Genomic DNA, 15,264 nt, shown 5'->3' on the forward strand with positions numbered 1-15,264 from the left:
CAATAACACGAAACAATCTTTCAGATTCGTTGTCTCTTTCTCCGAAAATAGCTAATTTTAAATCTTTGAAAGTAGCTTCTGGTTCTTTGCTTCAGATAGAACCAGCACAATTTTTCGATTTTTCCTCGTAAAAATACATGAAATTCTGCTTTCAATCGAGATTCCGAGCAATTTCGGCTTTTTATTAAGGTTACCACGTTAAATACAAATTTTGCTACATCATCGTTTTCATCATTAGAAATATTCCACTTGTCCACTTGTACCTATTCACTGCCCACTATGGGAAAATAATTGGTATTATTCAAATAAAGTGACTGGTTACAACTAGAGGATTATTAAAATTTTCTAAAGAAGGTCTCTTTCTTACACCGTGCTTAAAGTTTCACCTCTTGTACTCTCCGCCACACAAGGTTTGGAAAAATTTCTACATCGACTGCAGGCCATTCTTCTGAGCTCGGGCTATGTATGCGCCGTCTTGTTCCTTGCGCGTTTCCTTCCTCTTCAAACGTGTATTTTACTGTGATTAATTGATCTGAGTACTTTTTGGCTTGTTCTCATAATCTAATTTCTTAATCTTGAATTTTTAATAACAGTTTTTTTAATATATTGTATTATTTCGTACTATTATACAGACATACAGACTGGTATCGTGTCAATAAGTATTTCTGTCGATGTCGTTATGGTAACCTTGTTTCTGATTCCTTCAAATGACAAGGGACTCATATGACAACACCAGGGAATTGCTTCAAGAAAAACAAAATATTCACTATTCTTGGACATATTCAACTACAGTAACATACAGCATTTATACAATGTTATTTGTTGCAATTGAGTAACAGTGTTTAACACTATCGGGTCTAGACTTACATTTTCTGCGAACTGAAGGTTTGTGTTAGTTTTAACACGACCTGAGCGCGAAGTACACAAAAACTTGAAATACGAATAGGAAATCTAATTTATGCCTAAAACAGTCTCTCATTTGACCATGCGGTTGGGCGCCATATGTATTGTAACGAGGGTGGCTGTAGGCTAGGATAGTGCACTGATTTACATGTGATAACTATGGCTCTTTTCCTGATTCGTGATCTATTCTTTAGTGAACGTTCAGACCAAATCCTACCTCTCTCTCTATGTCTACAACAACTACTCCACTAGATCACAGCCCTGTACTAGCTATATAAAGCGGGCAGTAACCTCGCACCAGCTACACTAGCGGGCTTGGGCCACGCACCAGCTACACTATCGGACCTTGGCCTCGCACCAACTTCACTAGCGGGCCTTGGCCTCGCATATCCTGCAGTATCGGGCTCCAGCCACGCGCCTCGTGCACTAGCGGGCTACAGCCTCGCGCCTCCTGCACTAGCGGCCTTAGCCTCGCACCAAATACGCTAGCCCTCTAGGTGAATCTCGGATATTTCCGATGTTTATGTAGGTAACCGCCCGAGGATATAAAGTCAGCATTTTCTGTTCATCACTTGATTGTCTTCAATTTATTGCTAGTTTTATCCACTTATTCCTTACGAGTTTTCTAAACTAAAGCCCTGCCGCACTGCTTTGGATATCTAGACCTCAGCTGTATACTTATTCGCTATCACTCGCGCTGCTTGCTCGACACGTCTACTCACCGTGATCTTGGTCCAAAAAGTGCCGGTTCGCTCGCTAGCGAGCAGCCTCGCTTTGGAGCTTTCGCTCTTGTTGCCGCTCTCGAAGGCAGTGTTGAGCAACCGATCAGCAACGCACGGTTGCAGCGGCCGCCGGCAGTTAAATACAAACTAGGCTCCTTGCCCTTAATTAGCTTCAAAACCTCGGCACATTGCCTTAACTGGTCTTATTACTAATACAATGTTTACATACTATACAATACTTTTATCGTATAACTATAATGATGAACTGTGGGTTGGCTACATTAGTGGCCTCGGACTGGCTCTCCTGAGAGGGACTAACTCCACCCATTTCGAGAAAGCGTCAAGGAACACCAGTAACATGGTAGCGGCGTCACTGAACATTCCCGGCCAATAGGACCTTTGGGCTAGCCTCGACATTGTTTTCCTCACGCTTTGATGGGAGCATCATGGTAGTCCGCCAATACCCTCTGGCGTTGACCACTGGCCACACATAGCTTCCAGGGAATGTAGTCTTCGTCGACCGTCCGGAGGTTCAAATGCCTATATAGTTGCGCATATTCTTCTATGTAGTCCTATGTAGTTCTATTTGGCCGGCTCCTCGGCGATTCTAGCACGCATACTCGCAACCCACTTGTAGGGTGACTCGGCTACCACTGCTTGTTGACAGGTCTCTAGAGGATGTCTTGATAGTGCGTCGGCCATGACGTTGAGCTTCTCTCGACGGTAGTGGACGTCGAATTGGGACTGTTGTAGCTCCAGTGCCCATCGCGCGATCCTGCCTGAAGGGCTCTCGATCAAGCTGAGCCAGTTAAGTGCCAGGAGATCCATTATTACATCGAAACGGTACCCTTCTAGGTAGCAACGCAGCTCCCGTATCGACCAAACGATTGCCAGGCACTCTTTCTCGGTGGCGGAGTAGTTCACTTCGGCTTTCAGCAACTTTTTACTCGCGTACGCTATAACCCGCTCCTGCCCTTTTATCGTCTGCGTCAGCACTGCGCCGAGGCCGTACTCGCGTCAGTCTGTAGGACGAATCTGGCGGAAAAGTCTGGACAAGCCAACACCGGAGAAGTCGTCAAGCTATCCTTCACGCACCGTAGACGCAATGCCTCTTCCTGTTCTTGCTCCCATGCCCACTTCCGCCCCTTAAGAGCGCTATTAGCGGCTGTACCTGAGTTACGAAGTTGCGAACGAAGCGCCTATACCATGACGCTATCCCGAGACACTGCCGCAGTTCATTGCAGGCCCTCAGGCTACGTATCGTCTCCACGGATCAGTACGTATTCCTTCCCCGCAAATCACATGTCCTAGGTAGACTAACCTCTCCCGGAAGAAGCTGCATTTTTGTTCTATTTAACCTGATATTGGCCGCCCTTAGACGGTGGAATACCTCCCTCAAATTCTCTACATGCTGTTCTTTCGTTGCTCCTCTTACCACGATGTTGTCTAGGTAGGCGAACGCATTGGGCTCCATTTCCGGTCCTATTACTGTATCCAATGCTCGCTGAAATGTCGCACACGCCGAGTGTCAACCAAATGGCATCACCCGCCATTGGAAAAGACCTCTTCCAGGGACTGTGAACGCCGTATACTCCCGACTATCGGCTGCCATCGGTATCTGCCAGTACCCGTGCTTCAAATCCAGAGTGGAAATGAACCGGGCGTGACGCAACCGTTCCAGGATATGGTTAATACGAGGCACCGGATAAGCGTCCGGAATAGAATGGGCGTTGAGTTGTCGGTTGTCAATACACATACGCCACTCGCCAGTCTTCTTTTTGACTAACACGATCGGGGCGCTGTGCGGACTACGCGATGGCTCGATGGCATTTTCTCGGACTAGCTCATCCACTTGCTCGTCGAATCCGGCATGGCCGGATTGTCATCCTTCATCCGGATTCTGTGCTCCGCGATGTGTGAGACTCCCCGCAGCCCCTCGAAGGGAGCCAACTCTGACTCCAGAAGCTCCCTCAGTTCTGGATCCAGATCCACTGGCTACTTCGCCTCTTCGATGCCGTTCCCGCCCCCTGCCGGCACCACTTCGACTCCATCCAGAACTCCATGACCGCTCGATTCTGGCAGTCGCTCCTGGCTCCCTGTGTCCGTGTGGATCCCGGCCATTGCTCCTACTCCGTCCTTTCCCTGTCACGTTCCCGCCGTGCCGCTTCCGTAGCCAACATAAGTCTGCCTTTGCAGCTCTACGTGCCGCCTCCTGGCAGCTCACCTGCCTCCATCCTTTATTAAGTACCTTCTTGGGAGCCGACGTCGCTCTCTTCCTGTTTTAGGGGTTCCGTCGGTCCCTTTATTATTTCTCTCCTTTTTAGATCAGTTGGTGTCTTTGTCACTTTTACGCCGATCTTACTCAGCCACTCTTGTTCCTTTTAGTTTTCTCTTTATTTTGCCTTTATATCTTCCACCAAACAAAAATACAAAAAAATTCACTTTTTCATTCGCATTCAATCTTAAAATGCGACCATCCTCACCGCCCCCGACAACTGTACTGACGAGTTCAACTTTTCACGCGTGAGTTGAATTCGTCCCACTGTACAGCCGCTGCCGCGACGCCTTAATGGCCCTTCGACGCCGACGTTGACTGCGCCGTGCGTTTGTGCACCCGTTTGTGAGCGTGATTTCGACGTCGCCCGTCTGGCGCGCGCGTGCTGTACTTTTACGACCGACCGTTATGTTTTCGTTTCCTTGCTTTGCGTTCTAGATTTTTGCAAGCATTTTTGTCACTAAAATTCTGCACGTGTTAATTTTTCTGCCTCTGCCTAACACAGGGTAAAAAATTTTCGCTGGGGTATACTGGACTTCTTAATCCCCTAGTTCTATATTTCACACATACCATATCCACATTCTCTTGTTCTCCGCTAGGGTACTTTCCCTCTAGGGTAGACCCGACAAAAAATACACCTTTTTAAAAAAAACGCTTTTTTTTTTTTGAAAATACCTTTTTGGGCATGCTTGCGGGCTTTATTCCGCTGACATACCACACCCCTAGACGCCTCTGTCCTTGCTCGGGCGCCACTTGTAAAGATGCTACTGGCTGGGGTATAACTCTCAGTCTTACCAGGTCTAGCGAGTTACAAGATATTTATAATTTCGCTAGGAGGGTGGGCTTAAAGGGGAGGGGGGTGAGTATCCCGACCAGACCAGCTCTATTTCTGCATGCCTACATGCCGTGGCCGTGGCCTCGTACCAAATACACTAGCGGGCCGTGGCCCCGCACCAAGACACCCGAGCACTTGTAAAGATGCTACTGACCGGGGTTTAACTGTCAGTCTTACCAGGTCTAGCGAGTTACAAGATTTTTATAATTTAGACGGGAGGGCGGGCTTAAGGGGGAGGGGGTGAGTATCCTGACCAGACCATGCCTAGCTCTATTTGACTGATTTTAAATAATATGGTTCTTTCATCCAAAAAAAGGACGATAGCTATAATTCTAAAAGATTATATTAAATAGATAGTATATAGATAGACATGGATATAGCGACGCGACTGTTGATATTAATTAAGGATGTTTTCTACAAGGGAATTATATGCCGAGGGTCAAAAATAATATATTTTTAGATTTATTAATGTCTTTAAAACTGTAGATTTGGCTATTTAGCAAAGTACAAAAATATCATACTTCGCGAACGTGATCGATTAGCTGGTGAAGTAATTGATATGGAAAAGAGGCTGGCCACTAATCGTTACTATTCAGAGAACCTAGAGTATATAATTCGAAATAATGAGGACGCCTTAAGTAAAATGGCTTCGAGGGCTAAATTTTCAGAAGGTGAACGAATAAATGTTGAATCCAAACTACGAGCTCTTATGAAGACCATGGAAGAACAGAAAGAAGCGCATGGTAAAACAATGAACAAGCTTGAAATAGCCAATCGAGATTTAGCAGAGACATCTCGTAAGTTAGGCCAGAAAATAACTGATTTCGACCGGCAGAAAGTACAAGTGGACAAATATAAAAGTGAAGTCAACGCACTTAACAAAGCAATGCATAAATACGAGGATGATATTACAGAATTAACGAAAAATCAAAAGAATAACGATGAGATTATCAAGCAGTTAAGACTAATAGAAAAAGAGAAATCAAACGCAGTTATTCAGTTGACAAGTAAACTAAAGAAGTCAGTGGAAGATCAAAATAACGCAAGCACTCGATTGTATAAGCTAAACCGGAAAGTGATGATACTTAATAACGAAATAATGCGGCATAAGTAAATATGTAATTATAACTTACTTCTATCACCCATTTTTTTTTTCTAGAAATAACATTAATTCTCTTGAAAAAGATGTACTAAATGCAAGTGGACGGGCAGATGATATTCGCCGTATTAAGGACTCCTTACAGAAAGAGCGTGATAGCTTACGCAGCGAAATTATCAAATTGAACAACTCTATCGCAGACTTAAGACATGATATGATGCTGAAGACAAACATGATCAGCTCCTTAAATTTGGATTTAAATAAGTTGAATATTAGGCTAGATGAAGCATATATACTTAAGTCGAAGGCTGAAAAAGAAAGAGATGAAATGGCCCAGGAAATGGAAACACTACACGAGAGAATAGAAAGTTATCAAGGTAAGTGTGAAGCTAATCAAAAAACAATATTTATTATAATGTGTTAAAAATATTTCTTTCGTGTTCGTATCGTTTTTACGCGATTTACACCGAGAATATCTTATACTGTGTAAAATTGTTGTCAATTAAAAGTGTGGTTTGTTCAATGTATAAAAATCTGAATACACCGATGATGGTTGATTAGGTATACGGTAATGAACGTAATGTAGTCGTTGTGTATAGGTGGGATTAAAACAGGACCTTACTGCTCATTAGTTTGGATCTTTCTAATTGTATTAAGATTTATTCAATTGTTTATTTTTTTCAATTAAATTATGTAACACAAGTGATTGTATGCTCAGTTCCTTAGAATGAATTTATTCAAATCCAATTTAATGCAGAGAGAGAGAGCGAGAGAGAGAGAGCGTGTGTACTCATATATTTAGGCACTCACTCTGGTAGCGATTAAATGACTACATTTTGTGTTGAATTGTTAAGATATTTGAATTTTTTAGTTGTTAAATGGCTGATCAAGCCTTGAATAAAAAGTATGTTCATGCTAAATTATTTAAATAATTTTAACCTTTTGTTATTTACCACATGTGGCTTATTTTTTCCCACATCTAGGTAATATTGTTTCTATCTTCAATGCTTATAACCTTATATGGTCCTAAATATTTACTTTTTAGCTTATGTGCAATTTCATTATTTACCATATGCAAAGTTCCTTTTTCTAGTCATCTATATTGTAAATTTGATACATTTTTGATAAGTTATTAAATTCGTCGAATTGTCTAGGTAATCTACCATAAACAAGTTCGTATGGACAGTATTTAATGTACTGTCGATGGTGTTGAAACAATTAAAATATATAAGCGAATAAATTCGTTGAATGTTTGATGACTTCTTTCTACTATTATTCATATTTTATATACTTGCACAAGTCATTTATTAACTCTTTTATGTATTCAGTACCCACGTACATCAATAACGATATATTAACAGCGTATTCGTCTTACGTGGTAATGGACCGATTGTGTCTATTAAAACAGTGTCAAATGCAGCGGAGCGTCCTTATACACATTTTTTCTTATCAGCAAATTCGGGAGAGTCTTATGTACATATGTATGTATGTATATATATGCTACGAATGGTCAGCATGGGACTGCTGACTTAGCGTAGCTCATAAATGGGCGATCAAATTATACGCTCACTTGAAAAGGTTTTGTTTGTGTACGGCAACAATGTGCTGCTGATTTATTTATGCTTAAACGATGTTACTTTATTGGTACAGTGTACCCTCAGTATATGCACATACTACATCTCCATCCTTTTGAAAAATAACGTAACTAAGTGGAGTTATTTATTTAAATTTATTTTATATTAATTTTTTTTTAATTTGATGATTTATTATATTTGTAATGTATTTATAATGTATTTAGTTTTTTTTTTTTTTTAGTTTTTTTTGAGTATATATATATATCTTTGCATACCTTGTATGATTAATATTTTTGTGTGTGTCTTTTATGAATTAAAAATTTTCAACCTATCTTTATGAACTGTTTGTTTTTTACTCTATATTATCATTATCTTCTATTTTTTGAACACTATTGGGCCCAGTCTATTTAAAATCTAGCTTATGGCCTACTTCATTTCTTATTAAAACTTTATTTCCTTTTGACAGAGTTATGTTCCATATTTCATGCTCTTTTGTATGCTACTTCTAATCTATACCTACTTTTTTTAACGTAGTCGTCTATGTTATATATATAGGTTCTATATTACTTATGCTTTTAAAATACTTTGGCAGATTATTAGTCTTACCAAATACTTACACATATGGGCAGTAATTATGTGCCATAGAAGCGTTGTATGAAGCAGTAAACAAAATAGTGAAGCCATACGGTCCCAATCAGTTTTATTTACTGATATATAGAATCGTATATATTCGTATATATTTCGTATATATTTGTGGCTTCTTTGTATTGTTCCAACAGTTTAATGATGATGTGCAGTTGATGTTATATTCTTTATATTTAAATATTTGCACATGTCCGAAATGAACGTCTTCTTTGGACCGCACTTGAGTATAAATGATTCAAATATTGCTGTTGCAACAGTTATATAGTATAGCAACTAAATATTTAGTCAAGTCACATATGACTGACATTAAGTCAAGGCAAAAGAAATATGTTGCTCTTCCTAGTTGATCTAGGAAGTGGAAACTTAACGGATAGTAATTTCTTATTAATTTGGCGATAGTCAATTACTAATTGCCATTTTTTCTTTTAGTTATCTATGGATTTCTTTGGTACTAGTAACAGTATACTGTTGTATTTTGAGGCTGAGGGTGCAACTATTCTATCTTTAATTAGTTTATCAACGTGAGCTTGAATTTCGTCTTTTTGACTATGACGATTTCTATAACCAGGTTCATCATCTTTTAATCTGAGTTTCTGCTTATAAGAATTATTGGAAAATTTTTAGCAAACTTTGACATAACATCGTTCGTTCAAGTTTCATTGTTTATTTCGGATATATCATAATTTACTAATGGTTCATAATTCAACTTATTTATATTAATCATTTGATCGGTACTAGTTGTATTTAGTAAACGGACAAATGCTACTGCAGTTGTTACGACTATGTTTGCTGCATATATACCAGCTTGAATTTTCTTGTTCGGAATTAAAATGCTATCTTCATTTGAAGTTAACTCAATTTTTCGGACAACTTCGGATCTTGCTGGTAAGACTACTGTATTGTTACCAGAGCTGTAATTTATGGAAACATATATAGGATAGTTTAGATTGTCTGGTCTTATTATGAGCAGATCTTGTGTGGTGTGTGTGTATATTTAGTTTTTTGTATTTCTAAGCTTGCCAGTCCTTTAGATTGAATGTGAATGTTACGAATATATTTATACTAATGAACATTTTTACTGTCTAGGGCTGTTGTGAGTTTCCCGAAGCATTCTGGGCAGCTCTCACATTATAGTTATTGTCATTATTATTGTTGTGGCCTCTGTTTTAGTTACCACGGCCTCTAGAGTTTCCTCTATATTGGCCTCTATTTCTATTGTTGTCATTATTATTATAATTATTATTATTATTATATCTATTACTATTATTTTGGTAATTTCCACGGTAGTTTCCGCAGATATAGTCTCGGTTAGGTCTATATCTTTGTTGCTGCGCAGAAAATAGGACTGTATTTGGGTGTCCTACTATCGACGAACACAGTTGTAATCTCAGTTATTGTATTGAAATTTCGTGATTTCATTACAGACCTAACTTTGTCAACTGTGCTGTTTGCTATGCTTGATTTTACAGCAACTTGTAGCCTCAGTTCTTTGGCATATTCTTGCCATACACCGTTAATCATATGTGCTGATTGTAAAGCCCTTGTCAACTGTTCAACTTCTGGAATATATTGACTTGCTGTCTTTTGGTTTTGCTGCCGATTAAACAATTTAGCGAATAAAGCATTAGCTGATTTGCCTCTTATCCGCATTTAGTTTGTCTGTTATGGACACTATTGTTTGTGCAGTATGGATTAAGTTTCGAACACGGCCTTTGAGTCTAGTTTTTATTAGGTTGACTGCTGTAGTTTCATGTCTTCCTTTTAGTGAATCCACTAAACTAAGAGCATCAAGTTTTTTCTTCAGTAATAGACTCTGGTTCAGACTCACATAGTTCGGCTAGTGTGATTACCGCTGGTATCGTAAGACCGCTTAGATCTTCTTCTTTTATATGTTTATCTGAACCGCTTTCGATTTCAAATTCGCTTACTGTCTGTGTTTGTTTCTTCCTCGACTAAAACTGGAGTATTCAAAATCAAAGGTATAGTTATGTCTAGCGAATATTTTTATTTAATGCCATTTAGGTTTGTTGTTAATCGATGCAAAAATCTTAATTCATACGACCAATGCTGTGTATTTAACTTTTTTTTATTGTCGTGTATCAGGGAACGAGCTTGGTTAAAACATGCAACTAGTATTGCTGTGTGTCTGCTTATAGTCACGTTTGAAATATTCCTATTTTGTGCTAGACACTTGTATGATTTATCAGTTTTCTTTTATTTTAATTAATGCTGCAATAATGATGTACCATTTAATTTTATATTAAAATAAATTATTAATATGTGCAAATAAATATAAATTTTCAATCAAATAATTATATATTTTAAATTAATTTATTTTTTTTTTTCAATAATGTTTGTATGCAATCTTTGTTGCTGATTACTAGTAATTTTATTTTAAATTTTACTTCTTAATGCATTTTTTATGGTACTTATAAAATTTGTATAATAGATGTGCTAGTATGCAATCTTTGTTGCTGATTACTAGTAATTTTATTTTAAATTTCACTTCTTAATGCATTTATTATGGTACTTATAAAATTTGTATAATAGATGTGCTAGTATTATAATAAAAATTGTAACATTAAGTATTGTTATTAGTCTTAGATCGGTGTTATCGACTTCGACTTTGTTTATTACGTTAGCTGTCGAGTCTAGTGAGTGTATGGCTTGTATTTTTTATGTATTCAACTTCGGCATGTAATTTGACCGAGTTGTCCAAACTTATGACATTTTTGCTGTTTGACAGCTTCAACAACTCTGCCTTTCTGGCCTTAAGTCTCTTTACCACACCGCTTCGCTTTGCACTCATCACACTCTACTCACTTCCTGCCGTAACTGTTGTTGCTGTTGTTACTGCCGATGCTAATGCTCTTCCATGTCCAGGTCTGTTTTGATCTAGGTCACGATCGCCATGTAATCTCGAGGGTACGAGGTAATGAATCTACAACGTCTGTGCTGTTTGAGTTTGGTTTTTAGAATGTTTTATTCAATTTATTCTTATGGATAAGACGGCATAACTGCACTGCCGGTCGCCAGCAGCGGAAACGCTTCATACATATCTTGTCTTATCAGCATAATCGGGAGAGAGAGAGAGTCGTATGTACATATTTGCATGTATCATGTATGTATATATGTGCTACGAATGGTCAACGTGGGACTGCTGACTTAACTTAGCTTATAAGTGGGCGATTATATTACACGCTCACTTGAAAAGGTTTTGCTTGTGTACTGCAACAATGTTTTTCTGATTTATATATGCTTAAACGATGTTACTTTATTGGTACAGGGTACGCTCAACATATGCAAATACTGCAGTATAGCCTCCTTAATACATCTTAATGAAACTTTGCAGAAGTCCCTCTGTTGCACGCAGCACATATGTCAAAGCCAGCTGGATCGGACCACTATATAATATAGCTGCCATAGGAACGATCGGTCGAAAATAATGTTGTATAAAAAACATTTGGTTTTTCAAGATATCTTGACCAAACTCGGCATTTATTAGTTTCACTATACTCCTCACATATATGCAAAATCCTATTGAGATCGGACCACTATATCATATAGCTGCCATAGAAATAAGCAGTCGAAAATTAAGTTCGGCGTGCCGAAGATATCCTTTCTTTCTCGTTGTCTATTTGTGCCACTTTTAATAGTAGTACTTTTACTATATTTAAATATTTTTGCCAATATTTTTAAATTTATTCAACTGTATGTTAACAATCCGGCTTCAGAAATAAGCCTTTAAAAGAATTACGCGTAATACCTTTATCGCCTCCTTGCTATATCTTATATTTGACCTTCATCACTTTTGTGTATATGTGTCACGTTTGTTGGTAGCCCTACTCTTAATATATTTAAATATTTACTGCTTATATTTTAAAATTTATTTAATGATACAAATTCGAAAATTTGTTCATTTTGTGTATGTATGTTTTAAATATTCAGGCTTCTGAATTAAGCTTTTCAAAAAAATGGTACAATTCTTTACCTGAAAATTGGCCACAGAACATATGTCTTACACATTATTTTGAAACATGTACGCTTGTACGCGTCCTTATAAGAAAATACACCAATTATTCAAAAATGTAAATGCACTCAAAATATTTCGTGTTTCTTGCAATGATAAATCGATATTTTTATCAACGTTGTAAAAAATGTAAAAGTATCTGACCCGTAAACAGCATATATATTAACGCGCGCAAGAGGTAAATTTATATAAGACATTTAAAATTCCTAATAATTCTAATGCCACAGTTTTCAGCATTTAAACATGGCGAAATATCGGAAAGAGTATGCAAAATGGAACCCTTTCTTCAGCAGTATATTTAAAGAAGCGGTTCTTTTCCCACTCGCATTTTTGATAAGCGGTGGGATATATGCGGATGCGAATCAGAATGTGAAACAACTTATGTTGAATGATTGGTTCCGCCATCAGTACATCATTAAGAGAATATCCAGAATCAGTAGTTGCTAAGCCATCAAACACAACACGCAACTTGGTTGTGGTGCTGTCTTTTTTGAAGACGCAATGATATGGGAGGAAGTATTTACAACAGCCACTCAACTTTGGACTAACTCGCGACAAGTGATTTACATCCAGATACTCTTTGATAAATGCCGAATACTGCTCCTTCAGATGCGAATTCCGACCTAATTTTCGCTCAAGACTGAGAAATCGACGACAAGCCTGGCCATAAGACTCTCCTAGAAGCTGTGCACTCCGCTTCATAGGCAACCGAACTGAATACTCGCCGGATGATAAGCGGGAGAAGTTATTGGCAAAATGTTGCTCGCACTCTGACTCTTCCTTGGTGGCCGTTAACGTAGGCTCTTTCTAGCTTTCAACTTCCCAAAAACGCCGAATCAACTCATCCAGACGGACACCCAACTGACTAGCTTCGCTATTAGGAGTGCGGCCGGCAGCCATTAACGAGGTACTGCGCGGTCTCTTAAATCCACCGGTCACGACCCAGCCGAAACAAGTTTTTTGCAGAAGAGGTAATCCTGACAAAAGCACAATTTTTCCAACAGTCAAAAGCTCAGAGGGAAACAAGGAACCAGAACTATTATTTACCAGTACCACTGCAGTGGCCAGGAGCACAACACCAGACTGAAGACCTTGGTGAGCAAGAGAGGTAATGGACTGAGAGTGCGTCGAAGAGGCAGCGCCCAAATCAGCCGATTTATGTAATGGTGTCGCTGCTTCATCGCGGTGAAGTTCGGTGTAGTCACAGGTAAACTTTGGCCAAATACGGTATGATTTGGCAAGTCCACTTGACGAAGGAATGTTTAGTGGGGCAGCCAGTTAGATTGACGACGCTGAATATTTACCATGGCAATCAACTCGTCAAAATCATCTCGAAATTTGCTGCCAATTTCATCAAAATTTAGCTCCTCTAGTGAGTTATGCGCGGCATTGAAGGCGGACTTAGTTTGTTCAATTATCAACAGACGCACTTTTAAGTCGACGGCGCAAGAGCTCCTAATTTTATCCTCAGATAATTCATTTCAATACACTTAGCTCGCTCGAACAATGTAGACACCTTGCGATTAAGTAAAGACACCCTTTTTGCCTGCATATCATTTGTGTTCTCGCCTTGCATCATTTTGCACAAGCACAAAAACAGAGCACCAAACCGAGCACACAACATACGACGAAATGTGCAGCTGCTTATGTACAAGCAATGTATGTATATAATCTGAGCCGCCGAATCACCGCGCAAGAAAAAGAGCGCGATAGTCAACTAGCGCCGTTTATGTGTTTGCGAATATGTGGGAGCTGTAAATTGTAAGCTCACACAAGCAGCTTGCACTTGCATAATTGTAACAAGTTACGATGATTGTTTTATTTGACTAATCACAATTTTAATTTTGCAATTGATTTATTTTCCTTATATACACTGCAATGTAAAATCTCGCCAGGGCCTCCAAATGTTGAATTACTAATGTTTTTTAGCAACTGTTTTGAATCTAAACCAAGAAAGAAAGAAATATTTGGCATTGTACAATAACACGTATAATTCAGTTTATTTTATCGTGGCTCAGAAATAGTTCTTCGCTTCGCCTCGATCAACGATGATCTGATCAGATAAAAGGGAATATGCGAGTTTTTAGAAGCCGTGACAAGTGCAAGAGTGGCTTGCCAACCTTGTTCGTAGTTAACAGCTGTTTATTATTTATTATTTAAGATATCTTGACCAAACTCGGCATTTATTAGTTTTACTATGCTCCTCATATATATGCAAAATCCTATTAAGATCGGACCACTATATCATATAGCTGCCATAAAAACGATCGATCAAAATTTAAGTTGAAGTTTTTTGACATTCGAGATATTCCGATTAAACTCGGCATTTAAAGATTTCACTGTGCTCCCTTCATTGAAAAATCTTATTTACATCGGACTTCTATATCATATATCTGGAAACGATCGGTCGAAAACTAGGTATGTGATTAAAAAACTTTTTTTTTTATTAAGATATCATGCCCAAGCTCGGCATTAACTATTTTTCCTTTGTTTGAGCCACCTCTATATGAATCTCTTCGAGAAATATCTCTGTTATTGAATATATTGCCATTATTTTTTATCATATCTGCAGCATAATATATCTGGGCTAAGTTAATTCTCAGTGAAAGCAAGGAATTAACTTGCAAACGGACAAGTAAACTTTAGAATTTAATTACTTAATTTATTTCCCATTTTTTTTTTTGGGGCCTTATATTCTTTAACTATGAGTTGTTCTGGCCAAACATGAAATTTTGATGAAATATCCTTCGCGTGACGGTGGTGGTGTGTACAATAGTCGGTAGTCAGTACGAGGGACCTTTTAGATGTACAATTTAATTGTTGCTGCCGGCCTGTAGGAGTTACTACGACAGTGGACAACTTGAATAAACGATTGGTTTTCCTCGTACCTAATGGTCCCGCATTGCGGAACTGAAATCGTGTCCACAATAGACCTCACAGCTGAGGAATAACAAAAGAGATAGCTGCTGTGTGATCAGAGTGGTAAGCGGCTGAACTGAAATTAGAGATTAAAGAGGATTTGGTAACGGCAAGACATGAGATATCCAATTTGTAGACCCCGAGTCTATAGTGCAGGGCTGATCATTTAGTTTGCGAAAACCAACATTCGGACTCCTAAGTCGCATAAGGTGCACATCAATTTCCCTACACGAGTCGCAAATATAGTGCAAACCATTCCTGT

At 38.7% G+C, this 15,264-nt stretch overlaps 1 protein-coding gene across 1 annotated transcript in view; it reads left to right on the forward strand.

Moving 5' to 3' along the window:
* The window catches only part of ORY (Occludin-Related Y), a 232,894-nt gene extending 226,621 nt beyond the window's left edge, over positions 1 to 6,273 (forward strand). The window contains exons 3-4 of the mRNA XM_070210994.1: positions 5,222 to 5,845; positions 5,895 to 6,273. Of these exons, the coding sequence (XP_070067095.1) occupies positions 5,222 to 5,845; positions 5,895 to 6,258 (988 nt within the window). The 3' untranslated portion in view covers positions 6,259 to 6,273. The remainder of the gene's footprint in view (positions 1 to 5,221; positions 5,846 to 5,894) is intronic.
* Positions 6,274 to 15,264: the final 8,991 nt, after the last annotated feature.

The sequence above is a fragment of the Drosophila virilis genome, unplaced genomic scaffold (genome assembly GCF_030788295.1).
Source record: "Drosophila virilis strain 15010-1051.87 unplaced genomic scaffold, Dvir_AGI_RSII-ME tig00001701, whole genome shotgun sequence".
In the NCBI taxonomy this organism is placed as follows: Eukaryota; Metazoa; Arthropoda; class Insecta; order Diptera; family Drosophilidae; genus Drosophila; species Drosophila virilis.